Genomic DNA, 18318 nt, shown 5'->3' with positions numbered 1-18318 from the left:
TTCCTTTTACTTAGTGGCTGGCTCTTTTGTCTACCTGCACTCTGGTGTTCTGGAATGCTGGAGCACTTTTATTCCTATTCCAGTGTCATATTACCTACACAGTGCAGAACACTTTGGAAATAATAAGCAAGGCTGACTTGTACAGAGACACTTAACTTTTGGGGCATATATGATATGTGTGTATGCCTATTTATATTGTATACCTACTTATATACACCACACACACCTTTTATTATCAAATAAATTGAAACCATGCATTTATTTTATGATTTGCTCTTTTCTTATTGCATAGCAGAATCAGGCAGAGTTAGTTTTGAACCCAATTTCTGCAGCATAACTTAGTGACTTAGGGCAAGTTACAAAAAGTCTCTGAACCTCAGAGCAGGCCTGGCCAGGAGTCAGGGCTTTGTGCTGCAGGCTGTTGGGATGGACAACAGTGAGAGTTTGAATAGAGTCTCATAGAGCTCTGAGATCTGCATGTGGTAGGGGTGTTGTCACAGTGGAATACTTTTGTTTAATTCCATTGTTTAACTTTGTCAGTCCCTAGGACTTTATCTAGAGGTGGCACTTGAGTGATCCTGAACTCAGATGCTAGTGAGAACGATACCGAACTCTGAGCTAATACTGAAATTTAATATTCATAATTAATAAAACATGAACTGAAATAAGTTTTCTCTAGTGTGTCTGTTTGCATTTGGACTTAAAATCCGACCCCTTCCTTTCCCCACCAGGTCTCAGGGGCACTTCTTCTTTCTCAGGTTGTAATGTGGTGCTGCACTGAGCCCTGGTGGTATCTCATTTAATTTCATAATGGAAAATAGGTCTTCATAAACACAATTACTTCCAAACTGGTGTAGAATAAAGAGACTTTCTATTTAGGTTAACTATTCATGAGATGTTCATAGAAATCTGAGATTCCACATCAGTCATGTTTAGTTTATTGTCATACTGCACTGCACTTTATTCCATTTCTATAGCTCTTTGCCCATATATCAGTATTAATTGAGAAAGGCAAATTGAACAGGCCATATCATTTTTATAAAATTTAAGATCACAAATTTTATATTCCTGGAGGCCGTAGGAGGTGGTTATCTTCAGCTCCACAAATGTAAAGAGACAATCAGTCTTTGATTTCTGCAAACTGATTGCAGCATAGGAAAGTGTTACAGAAAATTTCTTACCAAACATATTTCCTAAAGAAAAATCTTTAGGAAAGAAGGAGTGAATTAAATCGTAGGTTTATGTAAGTATTTAAGATAGCCCCTTTCCATATATGAGTGATACCGTGTGGTATTTGTCTTTCACTGACTGGCTTTATTCACTTAGCATGATACTCTCCAGCTCCATCTATGCTGTCACAAAATGTAGGAGTTTCTTCTTTTTTACTGCTGCATAGTAATCCTTTGTGTAAATATACCACAGCTTTTTTATCCACTCATCTACTAATGGGCACTAAGGCTGTTTCCAGATCTTGGCTATTGTAAATACCACTGCTGTGAACATAGGAGCACATACATTATTTTGTATATGTGTTTCGGGACCCTAAGGATATATTCCCAGAAGTGGAATCACTGGGTCGAAATAGTGTTACATTTTTAATTTTTTGAGGAAACTCCATACTATTTTCCACAGTGGCTGCACCAGACTGCGTTCCCACCAACAGTGCACTAGGGTTCCCTTTTTTCCACATCGTCTACAACACTTGTTAATTGTTGCTTTATTGATGCTAGCCATTCAGACAGGTGTGAGGTGATATTTCATTGTGGTTTTAATTTTCGTTTCTCTGATGATTAGTGACATTGAGCATCTTTTCATATGTCTATGGGCCATCTGCATGTCCTCTTTGAAGAAGTGTCTATTCAGGTCCTTTGCCCATTACTTCATTGTATTGTTTGTGAACACAGTAAAGTAACATACATGATAAAAGTGAGTATAGATACGTGGAATAGACTGACAGCTGCCAGATGGGAGTGGGGAGCAGGATGAAAGATAGTGAAGTGGTTAACCGAAGGACATTTATGCATAACTCATGGAGATGGACAACAATATGGGGATTGACTTGGGTTGGGGAGAGGATGAGGTTGGGTAGAGGTGGGGAAAGGGAAGGAACAACTGTAATAGCATAAACAACTGAAAAAAAAGCCCCTTTCAAAAAATGGTGCTGGCAAACTACATTCTACCTGATAGAGAATGAAGTTGGATCCTTGCCTTACATATATACAAAAATTACCTTTAAGTGGGTCGAAGACCTTAATATGAGAACGGAGACTACAAAACTCTTTAGAAGAAAACAGTGGGAAATCTAAGTGACATTGGATCTGGCAATGGTTTTTTGGATATGACACCAAAAGCACAGGAAACAAAAGATAAAAATAGACAAATTGGATTTCATCAAAGTTAAAAACTCTGTGCATATTATCAACAGAGTGCAAAGCAAACCATAAAATGGGAGAAAATATTTGCTGATTATTTAGCTGATAAGGGATTAATGTTCAGAATATATAAAGAATGTCTACAACTCAACAACAACAACAAAAAAAACCCAATTACAAAATGGGCAAAGGACTTAAGTAGACTTTTCTCCAAAGGAGACGCAACTGGCTAATAAGCACATGACATCACGAGTTGTTAGGGAAATGCAAATCAAAACCACAGTGCTGTACCACCTCACACCCATTAGGATGGATGCCTTAAAAAAAAATACAGAAAATAACAAGTGTCAGTGAGAATATGGAGAAATTGGAACACTTGTGCTCTCTTGATGGGAATGTAAAATGGTGCAGCTGCTATGGAAACCAGTATGGTGTTCCTCAAAAAAAAGTTAACATAGACTTACTATATGATCCAGCAATTTCACTTCTGGCTGTCTACTCAAAAGAATTGAAAGCAGGGTTTCAAAGAATTATACACACATATCCATAGCAGCATTGTTCCTATTAACCGAAAGGTGGAAGCAACCCAGCTGTCCACCAAAGGTTAAAAAACAAAATGTAGTATATTATTCAGTCTTATACATGCTACAACCTGGATGAACCATAAAGACATTGGGCTAAGTGAAATTAGCGAGTGATGGATGGACAAATGCTGTATGAGTCCACTTACTTACATGAAGAACCTAGAGTAGATGCCTTATGATGTCAACCAGAAAGGCCAAGTCTTGGATGTAGTGTTAGTTGGTGAGCCAAGGGGAGGATTTTTCCTGGGATCCTCTCACCCTGACATGTCCTCCAGAATTTAATTCATTGAGAAAAGCATGGGATTGTATGCCATTCAGCTCAGGGGAGTGGGTCTGTGTCACGATGTTAGTTTCATGACTGTTTCTTTGGTAAATTTTTACAAAATCCTCCTTCCTGGAGAAAGATAGAAGTGATGTGATATGATGAATGGGCTTAAGCTTATGGGCTTGCAGAATATTGAGTTTCATTGAGTAAAAAGTGCCACATTCACAATGACCACTGAGGGTCACATGTGTTATTTTAACCAATCTACATTAAACTTTTTACAGAACACAGAAGAGAATAATTTCCTAATGTGCTTATCATGAACACTGTATCCATAAGTTCTGCAGTCTCATGAAAATTCTGATCAGCTCCATGAGTAAATATAGCTATCTGGGTTGTATTATTTATATCTTTGTTCTAATCAACTACCCTTGGAAACACCATAAATAACTTGTGTTTTCCCTGCAGCTTGTCCCATAAGTTCTCCAATCTATCTTTACTACACTGAACAACAGCATTGTTTATGGTTTGATTTAAATTTGTCAGTGTTTCATTTTTTCAGACACATTTTCTGCCATATCAAATAAAACACATAAACTCACCACTTCTAACTGTTTGGGCAGTGTCAACACTTACGAGTGACTGGGTTGTACGGAAACAGTACTAATTTTATTTATGTTTTAAAAAAAAATCCCTGTGGAAAATGTCAGTCCTTTTCCAATTCATTGAGGTTTTCTTTTTTTCTTTTTTTCTTTTTTTTTTTATTGTTATTCAATTACAGTTGTATGCCTTTTCTCCCCATCCCTCCACCCCACCCCAGCTGAACCCACCTCCCTCCCCTCTCTCCACCCTCCCCCTTGGTTTTGTCCATGTGTCCTTTATAGTAGTTCCTGTAATCCCCTCTACCCACTGTCCCCGTCCCCACCCCGCACCCCCGCCCTGGCTATTGTTAGATTGTTCTTAACTTCAATGTCTCTGGTTATATTTTGTTTGCTTTTTCCTTCTATTTCTTATGTTGCAGTTAAAGGTGAGATCATATGGTATTTGTCCCTCACTTCCTGGCTTATTTCACTTAGCATAATGCTCTCCAGTTTCATCCATGCTGTTGCAAAGGGTATAAGCTCCTTCTTTCTCTCTGCTGCGTAGAATTCCATTGTGTAAATATACCATAGTTTTTGGATCCACTCGTTTGCTGATGGGCACTTAGGTTGCTTCCAGTACTTGGCTATTGTAAATTGTGCTGCTATGAACATTGGGGTGCACAGATTCTTTTGGATTGGTGTTTCAGTGTTCTTAGGGTATAATCCCAGCAGCAGAATTACTGGGTCAAAGGGCAGTTCCATTTTTAGTTTTCTGAGGAAATTCCATACTGTTTTCCACAGTGACCTCACCAGTCTGCATTCCCACCAACAGTGCACGAGGGTTCCCTTTTCTCCACATCCTCTCCAACATTTGTTTGTGGATTTGTTTATGTTGGCCATTCTGACTGGTGTGAGATGATACCTCATTGTGGTTTTAATTTGCATCTCTCTGATGGCTAGTGATGCTGAGCATCTTTTCATATGTCTCTGGGCCCTCTGTATGTCTTCCTTGGAGAAGTGTCTGTTCAAGTGCTTTGCCCAATTTTTAATTGGGTTGTTTGTCTTCCTGGAGTGGAGTCCTGTGAGTTCTTTATATATTTTGGAGATCAGGTCCTTGTCTGAGGTATCATTGGCAAATATGTTTTCCCATACTGTTGGTTCTCTTTGTAATTTGGTGCTGTTTTCTTTAGCCATGCAGAAGCTTTTTATTTTGATGAGGTCCCATTTATTTATTCTTTCCTTTATGTCCCTTGCTTTAGGGGATGTGTCTGTGAGGATGTTGCTGCGTGGAATGTCTGAAATTTTCCTGCCAATGTTTTCCTCAAGGACTTTTATGGTGTTACGGCTTATATTTAAGTCTTTTATCCATCTTGAGTTTATTTTCGTGTATGGCGTAAGTTGGTGATCGAGTTTCATTTTTTTGCACGTAGCTGTCCAGATCTCCCAACACCATCTGTTGAAGAGACTGTTTTTGCTCCATTTTATGCTCCTGCCTCCTTTGTCAAATATTAATTGATTGTATAGATTTGAGTTTATTTCTGGGCTCTCTATTCTGTTCCATTGGTCTATGTGCCTGTTTTTATGCCAGTACCAGGCTGTTTTGATTACAGTGGCCTTGTAATACAGTTTGATATCAGGTATTGTGATCCCTCCTGCTTTGTTCTTCTTTCTCAAAATTGCTGCTGCTATTCGAGGTCGTTTATGGTTCCATATGAATTTCTGCAATGTTTGTTCTATATCTGTGAAATATGTCATGGGTACTCTAATAGGGATTGCATTGAACCTATAAATTGCTTTGGGTAGTATGGCCATTTTGATGATGTTAATTCTTCCAATCCATGAACATGGTATATGCTTCCATTTGTTTTTATCTTCCTTAATTTCTTTCTTCAGTGTTGTGTAGTTTTCTGAGTACAGGTCTTTTACCTCCTTGGTTAGGTTTATTCCTAGGTACTTTATTTTTCTTGTTGCTATATCGAATGGGATTTTTTTCCTGATTTCTGTTTCTGCAGTTTCGTTGTTGGTGTACAGGAATGCCTTTGATTTCTGGGTATTGACTCTGTATCCAGCTATTTTGCCAAATTCATTTATTCGGTCGAGTAGTTTTTGAGTGGAGTCTATAGGGTTTTCCATGTACACTATCATGTCGTCTGCAAACAGTGACAGTTTCATTTCCTCCTTTCCAATTTGGATGCCTTTTATTGCTTTTTCTTGTCTGATTGCTGTGGCTTGGACTTCCAATACTATGTTGAATAGGAGTGGTGAGAGAGGGCATCCTTGTCTAGTTCCTGATCTTAGTGGGAAAGCTCTAAGTTTTTGTCCATTGAGTGTGATGTTGGCTGTAGGTCTCTCATATATGGCCTTAATTATGTTGAGGACTGCTCCCTTTATTCCCACTTTGCTGAGTGTTTTTATCAGAAATGGATGCTGTATCTTATCGAACGCTTTTTCCGCATCTATTGATATGATCATGTGATTTTTGTCTTTGCTGTTGTTGATGTGATGTATTATGTTTATTGATTTGCGAATATTGTACCATCCTTGCATCCCTGGGATGAATCCCACTTGGTCATGGTGGATGATCTTTTTAATATATTGCTGGATGCAGTTTGCTAATATTTTGTTGAGAATTTTAGCGTCTATGTTCATCAGCAATATTGGCCTGAAGTTTTCTTTCTTCGTTGTGTCTTTATCTGGTTTTGGGATTAGGATGATGTTGGCTTCATAAAAAGAGTTTGGGAGTCTTCCATGAGTTTGGATTTTTTCGAATAGTCTGTGAAGGATAGGGGTTAGTTCTTCCTTAAATGCTTTGTAGAAATCTCCTGTGAAACCATCTGGTCCAGGGCTTTTGTGTGATGGGAGTTTCTTGATGACTGCTTCAATTTCCTTTGCTGATATTGGTCTGTTCAGGTTTTCTGCTTCTTCTTCAGTCAGTTTTGGAAGATTATATTTTTCTAGAAATGTGTCCATTTCATCTAGGTTTTCAAATTTCTTAGCATACAGTTCTTCATAGTAATTTCTTATGATCCTTTGTATTTCTGTGGTATCAGTTGTAATCTCTCCACTTTCATTTCTAATTCTGTTTATTTGGATCCTCTCTCTTTTCTTCTTGATAAGCCTACTTAAAGGCTTGTTGATTTTGTTTATCTTTTCAAAGAACCAGCTTCTGGATTCATTGATCCTTGCAATTGTGCTTTTAGTCTCTATGTCATTTAGTTCTGCTCTGATCTTGGTTATTTCCTTCCTTCTGCTTGCTCTGGGCTGTCTTTGTTGTTGTTCCTCCAGTTCTTGTAGGCGTAGAGTTAGGTTGTTTGTTTGAACTGTTTCTAACTTCTTAAGGTAGGCCTGTATTGCTATGAACTTCCCTCTCAGGACTGCCTTTGCTGTGTCCCATAGGTTTTGGGTTGTTGTGAGTTCGTTTTCATTTGTTTCCAGGAAGTTTTTGATTTCTTCCCTAATCTCGTTCTTGACCCATTCATTGTTTAATAGCATGCTATTCAGTCTCCATGTTTTTGAGTGTTTTGGGTTTTTACCCTTGGGGTTGGTTTCTAGTTTCAGACCCTTGTGGTCAGAGAAGATGCTTGATATGATTTCAATTTTCTTGAATTTGTTGAGGCTTGCTTTGTGTCCTATCATGTGGTCTATCTTTGAAAAAGTTCCATGGACACTTGAAAAGAATGTGTATTTTTCTTCTTTGGGATGAAATGCTCTGTATATATCAGTTAAGTCCATTTCCTCTAGGGTATTGTTAAGTGATACAATATCTTTGTTGATCTTTTGTTTGGAAGACCTGTCCATTTATGATAGTGGGGTGTTAAAATCCCCTACTATAATTGTGTTGCTGTCAATATCTTTCTTGAAATCCTCCAAGATTTTCTTTATGTATTTGGGTGCACCTATGTTGGGTGCATATATATTTATAATGTTTATGTCTTCTTGGTGGATTCTTCCTTTGAGTATTATGAAGTGACCTTCTGGGTCTCTCTTTATGGCCCTTTGGAAGTCTATTTTGTCTGATATGAGTATTGCTACCCCTGCTTTTTTTTCCTGTCCATTTGCTTGGAAAATTTGTTTCCAGCCCTTCACTTTCAGTCTGTGTAAGTCTTTTGTCCTGAGATGGGTTTCTTGTAGGCAGCATATGTGTGGGTCATGTTTTCTTATCCATTCAGCTGTTCTATGTCTTTTGATTGGAGCATTTAATCCATTTACGTTTAAGGTTATTATCGATAGGTAGTTATTCATTGCCATTATTTCCTACCTGTGTTCGTCTGTCTTTCTCTTTTCCTTCCTTTCCTTAAAGCAGTCCCTTTAGCATCTCTTGCAGAACTGGTTTGGTGGAGCTGTATTCTTTTAGACTTCTTTTGTCTGGATAACTCTTTATTTGGTCTTCTATCTTGATTGAGAGCCTTGCTGGGTAAAGTAGTCTTGGTTGCAGGCCTCTGGTTCTCAGTACTTGGAATATTTTTTGCCATTCTCTTCTGGCTTGGAGCGTTTCCATTGAGAAGTCAGTTGCTAACCTTACTGGGGCTCCCTTGTATGTTACTTCCTTTTTCTCCCTTGCTGCCTTTAAGATCCTCTCTTTGTCTTGGAAATTTGCCATTTTAATTATGATGTGTCTTGCAGTAGGTCTCTTTGGGTTCCTCTTGTTTGGGACTCTCTGTGATTCCTGGATTTGGGTGACTTTTTCTCTCCTCAGATTAGGGAAATTTTCCATCATTACTTTTTCAAACAGGTTTTCTATCCCTTGCTCTTCTTCTTCTCCTTCTGGTATTCCTATTATACGGATATTGTTACGTTTCATGTTGTCCTGCATTTCCCTTATTGCCTCTTCATTATTTCTGAGCCTCTTTTCCTTTTCTTGCTCCTTCTTGGTGTTTTTTTCTACTTTATCCTCCAGCTCGCTGATCCGATCCTCTGCTTCATCATGTCTGCTTTTAATTCCTTCTACTGTGTTCTTCAATTCAGAAAGTGTATTCTTCATTTCCTCTTGGCTCTTGTTGATGTTTTCTGTTTCCTTTTTCATGTTGATATAGTTTGCAGTGAGTTCATTGTAGTTTCCTTGTAGTTTCTGGTAGTTCTCTTTGAGCTCAGAGAGCTCAGTGAGCTTCCTGATGACCATTGCTTTGAACTCAGTATCTGATAGTTGACTTGCCTCTTTTTCGGTTAGTATTCTTTCTGAGACTTCCTCCTTTCCTTTCATTTGGGGATTGTTTCTTTGTCTTCCCATTGTTTGTGAGGCTCTTCTTGTTGGCCTCTGCTTCTTAAATTGCTCTGTTCTGACTCCCTGGGTTTATGATATGAACTTCTATGGTAGAATGCCAATGAGATTCGGTGGTGCTGTCTCCTTACTCTCCTGTGCTCACTGGTCTTGAGCTGACGTTTATGTGTTTAACATGGTCTAACTCTAGTCTTTTCAGCACTCCAGGTTTTGTTGTCTCACCGTCAGATCTTTCAATGTCCTCTATCTTTGGTCTCTGATCTTCGTATATGCTGGAATACTGTTGGCTGTTCGCTCTGCTCCTCAGATAAGCTAGATATTCCCCTGGCGCTGAGGGGAAGTGGATTCTGCTCCCACCTATGTTGCCGCCATCTTCAACCTGCCAAGTCAGAATTCAGCCAAGTGTGTCTTTTTTTTTTTAATCGCCCATATTTTGTAATTACTGGTCATGGTTCTTAATATGGTTGCTTGAGCCATGTTGTTCCATTGCAGGCATGCTTTGTTTGTTAAACATGTGGGAATGTATAGTACTTAATTACTTAAGCGAAATATGCTTTCTTGAACCTTGTGGTTTTTATGGTTCATTTTTTCCACTTTAGATTGAGATGCAAAAAGAAAAAAAATTGCTTTCCTTTTGAAGCTGTGCGAGGAAAGCAAACCTGTCTATCAGAGTGTTGGAGCAGAGCTGTGAATGAGAGTGTGGAGGCCAGGCAAACAGAGGGCAGTGCCTCCTACAGCGGAACCCTGGTTGGTTCTCAGGGAGAAATCGGTTTCTGTATGAAATCACCCACCCTGTTTTTAATTGTTGTTAGTAACTAATACAGAAAAAAAAAGTGTAATCTTTGTGGGTCAAACAAAACACAGTGAAGCTTGGCAATCCAGCACTCGCTTACCTCTTGCCACCAGTGGCATGGGCAGCCCAGCAGCCATTTCAAGGATAAGGTTTAGACAAACCTTAATATTGCAGCTGTTTTCATGGTGAGGCTGCCACTAAAAATATTACCTGCTTTTGTCCAGCTTTCTGTTGGATGAAATCCCAGCCTCAATGTCAGGGGGTGATTAGCACTTGCACAGGAAACTAATTACCAACACAAAGTCTATTGTCATGAGTAATCATCTGTTTTTATTTTTAGTCAATTAAAATTAATTTACTATAAATGATTCTTTAAAAGCACATGAGCTGAATTTCTCAGAATTTGATAAGTTTTGATAAGATAAACTGCAAGACAAACACCAAGCTTGAGAGACCTGTCATTCATTCCCCTGGTGAATGGGCTCAGGCATGGTCTTGCTTGCCCACCGCTGTGCGGCTTATGATTGCCGACATGGTAGTCACTGTGGATTCGGTTCTGGAGCACACCAGCTGTATTGTAAGTAACAGTCCAGTGCCTACATCACTTAATAATAATACAAGATTCTCAAGTGCTTTTCAATGTTAATTTTAAAAAAGCAAGAGATTAGATTCTGTTTTGAAATTGTTTTCCAGTTACTAATTTTGAAATATAAACTCATGGCTCTGGTTTATTTTTATAAATGAAGAAATGAAATACTGAAATATTAAACATAAAGGGTATTAAATCATTGCCTGCATTTTGTCCATTCTGCAGGGGGAACGCAGCGACTGCCTCGCGCCATTGGGATGTCCCTGGCCAAAGAGCTCATCTTCTCTGCGCGTGTGCTCGATGGCCAAGAAGCCAAAGCAGTGGGCTTGATCAGCCACGTTCTAGAACAGAACCAGGAGGGCGATGCTGCCTACAGAAAGGCCTTGGACTTGGCGAGAGAGTTCTTACCTCAGGTATTTCCATTTTCTTTGTTCTCTTTTCTAGGTAACTTTTATAGCAAATTAAAAAAAACAAGAATCATCTCATGTACCCGTGATGCCCTTGGCTTGCTTTCCAAGTAAAGAATTACATGGTAGCTGCAAAACGGTGTACTGGATTAACATTAGAAGCCTTCTGAATTAAAACTCAGGTTTGAAGATAATCTGAGGCCCATACTATAGCCATATTTTGATAATGCTTCACAAACATGTTTGTCACATGTACCTCAGAACTTCTTAGCACCTGAAGTTCATCACCTGAACACTCTGACCTAAGCCATACATGTGGAGGGAAATAGTGATGGCTGAGCTGTCACACTGGGTCCCCCCCAAGCTGAAATACATTGAAACACAAGTAAGGAGAGCACAGTTGACATGCCAAAGTGGGCTTTCATTGTGATAGCTTAACTTGAGATAACCTGCTTGAACAGAAGCAGGTGTTTGTCTTACTGTATTCGTTTTTATGGTGATATAGGTATTATTTCAGTTCCTGTGTATACAATATCATTCCTCACAATTACACTTTCAAATTTGGAACTCACTGTATATTTACTTACAGACAACAGGGCCCTGTTTTAAGGCTTTCTTTGTTCTCACACTCTTTCTGGTATATTTTTAAAACATTCCTTTCTTCTGAAATCATGAACTGGAGTTTTTTTATTATGTAAACAGTTAATGATTTGTGTTTATCCCTAGTGGACTTTCACATTTTATAACCCCTAACCATTTCTAGAGTCAAAATAACTTCATCTCAAACTCAGACATTTAATGCAAATAGGATTCGCAATCTGTTTGGGGGCCATGGATCCTTTGGGGATCTCATAAAATCCCTTTCCAAGACCCCTCCACATTTGTTGGGAGCTTTGCATCCAGTTTCAGAAGGTGTTCCTCAAGTTCTTTGTTGTCAAAGGACAGGGCTGCTGTAACACACTTGTCTCCTGAGAACTGTCAGAGGGGCCTCACAGGTGATTTGGTTTCTAAACCTGCCTGGTGTTGATACTACTTTCGTCTTTCTCGATTAACATGTGAGCTCTGAGTTCTTTCAGGGCAGGGCCCTTACATAACCCATTCCCTGTGAAGAGTCCCACAGAGCTGTATGTTCTGAATTGATGGAGAGAGAGCAAATAGAAAAGATCTCTTGTTGCTTTTAAGGAAAAAAAGGCTCTCGCTGTAACTTGGATGATCATATTTCCCCACAATATTAGGGGAATGCCTACCTAAAGAGAGATTAAAGGTACAAGTATCAGGAGAAGTAGTAGTTTAAATATTGGTTGTCCTGGCCGGGAAGCTCAGTTGGTTAGAACGTCATCCCACTATGCCAAGGTTGCTGGTTCAGTCCCCAGTCAGAGATCATACAAGAGTCAGTCAATGAATGTATAAATAAATGGAACAACAAATCAGTCTCTCTCTCTCTCCCTGCCCCCCGTTCTCCCTCCCTCTCTCCTTCTCTTCCTCTCTCTCCCTAAAATCAATCCATCAATCAATAAAAATAAATACTGGTTAACTGACTTCCTTTGGCTTAAACCTTTATGACCAGCACATGTTTCAGTTGCAGTAAAGGGGTATGTTTAAGCAGAATTTTGGCATAATTCCAGCTTGGCTGCTCCTCTCCTAGCTTTGGACATCAGAGCTCCACCATCCCTGTGGTTCTGATTCCTTCTCTCACTCCTGGGATCTTGCTCTTTCTCAGGTGACCCTCAGTGCAGTTGATGCCATCACTGCCCTCAGCTCACCCCACCTCCAGCATGACCTCCAGCTGCACTCTACCATGGAGCAAACAGGGCTGTCCTTCCATCTCTCATCTGAAGAGACCTGCCTCTGAGAACATGAATTGCTAAAGTCCTTTCCTGGGTCAAAGATGACGTTGAATGACCTGAGAAAATGTTTAACTGTGAAACTGTATACAAAAGTTACAAAACACAATTTGAGGTTGAATAATCATTATTTTTATAGTCTTTGTTACTGAATGACTACTCTTTCAAATAATTAGAAAGGTTATATAAAATTAGTATTTCCAGGTGATTTCTGTATTATATGTTACTTTTATTTTTCTGTCTGAGAAAAAAAGGTTTGTGTAGAAGAAGAGACATTGGTTTACATTTTGAAAGAGGAACTAATTAAATAAGCACTATTTCTGAGAGCATTTCCATTTTCCTGTTTTTCTAGTTTTCTACTGGGCACCCCGTGAGAGCATGTTAGACAAGCAGAGTCCTAGGACCATCCAAGACCCCTGAGTCCCCATCTATACTGTGATGGGGGCTTGGGGATTTGTGTAATATGGAAGTTTGACTAGTACCCAGCAAGGGTCAGCTGGTGATAAAAGGGATGGAAAAGATTTTCAGTGAGAGGAGCACTATGTTTAAAAAAAATGAATTGATAGTCTTTGAAAAAAGTAATACTAGTATGTGTACCACACATACCAGTCATGATTAAAAGGATTCTAAGATACTTCTCTAATCCTGGGAAAATTGTGGCCTCTGAAAAACATTTTAAGCATGTGACTTAGGAAGAGACTTTAGGTAGGTTAATGTTAAATAATCGAAAGCCCTAGCTAGGAAAACATCTTCTTTTATACAAAACTTAGTCATGCCATCATGTGTTTATTCACCTTGAACTTCATGGAGTCCTTTTTTGTGCCTGATAGTTAGAGCTTACATTGTTTATTTTTATTTTGTTTAATATTTTTTATTTTATTTTATTATTTTTTAATCCTTATCTGAGGATATGTTTATTGATTTTAGGGAGAGAGAAAGTGGGGTAGAGGGAGAGAGAGAAAGATTGATCAGTTGCCTCTCATATGCTCTGCTACTGGCGATTGAACATGCAACCTAGGTGTGTGCCCTGACTGGGGATCAAACCTGCAAACTTTCGGTGTACGGGATGACACTCCAACCAACTGAGCCACCTGGCCAAGACAACCACTTTTATTTTAATCCAAAAGACATTTAAAAATATGCCATTGAATTCTAATTCATCACATGTAAACAATTTCTAAGAATTTAAAATATAAATAACTAAATTCCATTTCGAGGATTGTGGTTTTCTAAGACAAAACTAATGTTTTCCTTTTCATGGAGGACCCCCAGTTCTTTCCTCTGTGGCCCTCACACATCCAGAAGGACTTATTTGGACTTTGTGTTTGTACAATGTGGGAACACTCCTTGAAGGATGCTTTTTTGCTGTACATCACCGTCTTGGTTAGTTAACGATGCCCATGGAGGAAAGACATAGCCAGTGTCTGAAACACTGATGTTGGACCCCTGATGGTGATGTCTAATGATGATGACTTCTGAACCTCAGCCAAGTTTCTGTCACACTACTATAGATGCGGTGTCCTGCCAAACACTTTTTCTCCTTTACTTTTCCCCTCTTAACTTCTAAGGAGATTTGCTTAAGAATGGTAAACCCTGTGCTGGGCGCACATCACCTGCTGACCTCCAAGAATGCAGTTGGCCAGTCACAGGTCCTGTGGAGTCTCCAGAACATGCTGATGCAGTGCAGTTGCTACACACTTACTGTTTTGTTTAAGGCCTTGTGGGCTCCTAAAAGAAACTTCCATCAGTTGCACCTTATAGCCATTGTTGCTTCTAGGCCATAGATCCAGCAATGGGAATTTCTGAATTTTGCTCAAATGTACAAAAGTAGCATAAATATAATTAAAATCTGTTTCTTTAACTTGAATTTTAGGGACCTGTTGCAATGCGAGTGGCAAAATTAGCCATTAATCAAGGGATGGAGGTAAGTTCCTTAATGGTTAAGCTTGTTGGAGTAGGTAGTGGAGATGTAATTTGAATAAACCATGTTTAGACTCCTACATACTTTTTTAATGTTCTAAAATGTAGCTGTTTCATTCCTACTATTACTGCAAGCTACCGTGGTTCTTTTTAACTACATCGCTGATTGCATTCTGTGAATAGTTACTGTTAATTCAAACCAGTCACAGAATTCAGTTATTTCACTGATGGCCATACAGCTTAATTGACATGCTTGTTATTTTGCCATTGAATTAATAGATTTATTGACTAGTAGTCACAGAAAACCCAAAGAAAGGGGCCTTCTCTGTATTCTTAGTACTGGCATTGTGTTATTAAAAACAAAACATTCTGAGGAGGATTTCCTGGCTCTCTTCACTTTTAACATACTCATTTTTTTTCTGCAGGGAGACGCACAAGACACAAGGCAAGTCAGTGGGGTGTCCTAGAGTCACCCTGCAAGGTGGCTCTGAAAGGGTGGATGCCCCAGATCAGGGAGAGGCAGTCAGGGCAAGGAAGCAATGCTGGCAAACATTGACATTGTACTTTATTTATAGCAGTTGCAGTTATATTTTGGTTAAATTATGGGAATTTTAAAGGAAGATACTTATTCCTTGCAGACCCAGAGCCCACTGGGCTTCATTGCAGTGAAAAGAGATTGAATTTGTTAGCTATAAATGCAGTTTTTAACATTTACAAAGTATTTGATAGGTTTTTAAAATTTTTTACATAAGAGTAACAGCATTCAATAGCGAACACCTTATATGACCCTTACTGTGTGCCAGGTCACACACACACCCCTCATTTTAATGCATTTCACTTTTTTGCACTTCACAGATAATTGCATTTTCATCAACATCAAGGCAAGACCCTCTTCCAGCAAAAAAAAAAACTATGACTCACTAAAGGCTCAGATGATGGGTAGCATTTTTTAACTAAGGAATGTGCATTGTTGTTTTAGACATAATGCTATTGCATGCTTAATAGACTACAGTGTAATGTAAATGTAACTTTTGTATGCACTGGGAAACCAAAAAATGTGTGTGATTTTATTGTGGTATTTACTTTATTGCTGTGATCTGGAACAGAACCCGTAATATCTCTGAGGTATGCCTGTGTATCTTAGGTAATGTATAAAGTCTTCACCTGGATTACCTGTAATTCATTTAATCCTCACAATACCCTCAATTGGTAGGTACTACAATTAGCCCCATGTTCAGATGAGCTTCTCTCAGGCACAGAAAGGTCAAATATCATACCCAAGATTACACAGCTCCCACATGGTAGAGTCAGAATTTGAACCCAGGCAACCTGTTTCCAAAGGCTCTCCTGATAGTCTTACTTGAGATTTGCCACAATTACATGGAAGGCTTCTGGTTTTTTTGGAATAGGGTTATTAAATTTGAATTTATATTGAGTATACCATATTTTAAAAAGTAATTCCTGCTGAAATGAATTATGTTTTTTGTCCTCAGGTCGATTTAGTAACAGGGTTAGCCATAGAAGAAGCTTGTTATGCTCAGGTATGTAATACAGTCACATTCCATGTGGATACTCCTTACAAAATATGTTTACCTTCTGTATTAGTGAAATGAATTATATATCACTGAGTGAGGTTGTACTCATAGCCATTCTGGACTCATACAAATATTGAAATTAGTTGTTTCTGCTATTTGACTGTTAGCAGCTTTTATGATTGATTCTGTTCACAAACTAATGACCTTTGTCTACATAACTTAGAAGGCTCTTAGAATAATTAAGTTAGTACCATTTGTGCTACTATAGCTGTTTGTCTTGCTCATGTTGTATTATGTGGGTATGACTTGAACCCTCATTCCAGTGTAGAGAGGTCAGAGGAGGGCAGCAGTGAGCATGTGCCTGCAGAGGAACCATAGGTATTGGAGACTCATGAGTTTTCCTGACATTCTCAGCCTGTGTTCACTAATTCAATTATAAAATTTTCTTTCTTTCTTTTAAACATTTTATTTATTTATGTTTATAGAGAGGAAAAGAGAGGGAGAGAAATATCCATGTGTGGTTGCCTCTCATGTGGGCCCACTGGGGACCTGGCCTGCAACCCAGACATGTGCCCCGACTGGGAATTGAACCAGCGACCCTTTGGTTCGCAGCCCACACTCAATCCACTGAGCTACACCAGCCAGGGCCAGTTTTCTTTTTGTACACAAATTAGCAAGGCTTGCTATAGAGGAACAAATCTTTGTTCCTTCCTCCCCTTACCTCCCCTCCCTCCCTTCTTTTCATCTTTCCTTCCTCCTATTTTTACAAAAGCTATAACTTTTTTTAGGGCATCTAAAGTAGCAAAAGAACTTTGTTCTACCTTTTCAGAGACTCTGTATCACACTGTAATGGTGGATACATGACGTACATTTGTCAAAGTCCATGAAATGTATAGCCCTAATTTAACCCTAATGTAAACTCTGGATGTTAGTTGATGATATATCGATACTGGTTCTTGTAACCAGTGTACCACAGTCATGCAGGGTTTTAATATTAAGTGAAGTGGTTGGGGTCTTGAGGTCTATGGGACCTCTGAAGTTTCACACAATTTTTTTGAGAACCTAAAATTGTCTAAAAAGTAAAGCCTGTTTTTTAAAGTATATTTGAAATGGGGAAAAAGCATATTTAGAGTTAGAATAATAAATTTGGTGACCTAATTAGAATTGTCCAAATGACTAGTAGATTTCAGAATTTTTGATTATGTTCTAATTAGTTTTCTTAGTTAAAGCTTATTAAACTTCTACAGTTTTTACTTTTTGGTTACACATACCATGATGTTTTGTTTCTCTTAGACCATTCCAACGAAAGACAGACTTGAAGGTCTTCTGGCTTTTAAGGAGAAAAGATCCCCTCGCTATAAAGGAGAATAGAAGAAACAGCAATCTTTCAAATGTCAGTGTAACAAATGCACTTCTGGGAGTATTTTTCAGATCCACGAAGGCCTCAACACCTGGAATCCCAATGACCAAAGTGAGGAGTGAGTTAGCCATACAGTGAGCTAAACCTCTGGAGTCAGCCCATATGTGTGTTTTGTTCCACTGTGTACATGTCATATTCATTCAGATTTATAAAGCTAGTGATGTGTACTGTCAAAACAGATTCCAAAGTGGGTAGACATTTTAAAATATTCCCTGCATATGAAGCTTTCTGTTCTTAATTTTTTTAATGTAATTTATATATTACACACTCTAGGAAATAATGTTGACTGTATGTCTACTGTGCTACAATATGAAATAAAATTATTTCTATATGCCAAAAATGTGAAGTTATACCAAATAAAATTTCCAAGGGATTATACACACACATACATCTCAGATCGACAAAGGAATTGATAGATATTCTGGTGAAATTTACCAAATCTAAATAAAAATTAGTGAAAAGAAAACTTGGGAATGTTTCTCTTACCCATTCTTTTTGAATTTAATAAAACATCTCATTTTGGATTTTAGAAGAAACCACCTTTCCATGCTGGTTCCTTGTGTCAGGTGACCTCTTTACATGGTCCATCTAAGTATACACTGTAGTCGCTGGAGAATTAATCCAGTCAGAGACTGGGGCCAAAGGCCTTGGGAGGCCAACTGCAGGCCTCAAACCGTGGTACTGCTCAGCCCTTCCAGCATATGGCCTGGCTCCCTGGCCTAACCCCAAAAGAAAATTATAGCCAGGGTTGGTCCCTGGAAGTGGCTTAGAGTCATGGATTAAGGGTGAG

The 18318-nt window shown here is 38.8% G+C and overlaps 1 protein-coding gene across 4 annotated transcripts in view; it reads left to right on the top strand.

Moving 5' to 3' along the window:
- AUH (AU RNA binding methylglutaconyl-CoA hydratase) overlaps window positions 1-17931 on the top strand; it is a 155122-nt gene extending 137191 nt beyond the window's left edge. For 3 of the 4 annotated variants that reach the window (XM_053925598.1, XM_053925589.1, XM_024563356.3), the window contains 4 exons: window positions 10628-10815; window positions 14527-14577; window positions 16067-16114; window positions 17402-17931. In XM_053925598.1, coding sequence (XP_053781573.1) covers window positions 10628-10815; window positions 14527-14577; window positions 16067-16114; window positions 17402-17479 — 365 coding nt within the window. In that variant the 3' untranslated portion in view covers window positions 17480-17931. Of the gene's footprint in view, window positions 1-10627; window positions 10816-14526; window positions 14578-14998; window positions 15019-16066; window positions 16115-17401 lie in introns of all 4 variants that reach the window. The other variant, XM_053925593.2, reaches the window with a different exon arrangement.
- The last annotated feature ends 387 nt before the right edge of the window (window positions 17932-18318 follow it).

Source organism: Desmodus rotundus, chromosome 1 (assembly GCF_022682495.2).
Source record: "Desmodus rotundus isolate HL8 chromosome 1, HLdesRot8A.1, whole genome shotgun sequence".
NCBI lineage: Eukaryota > Metazoa > Chordata > Mammalia > Chiroptera > Phyllostomidae > Desmodus > Desmodus rotundus.
This window is presented reverse-complemented; position numbering and strand designations above follow the sequence as displayed.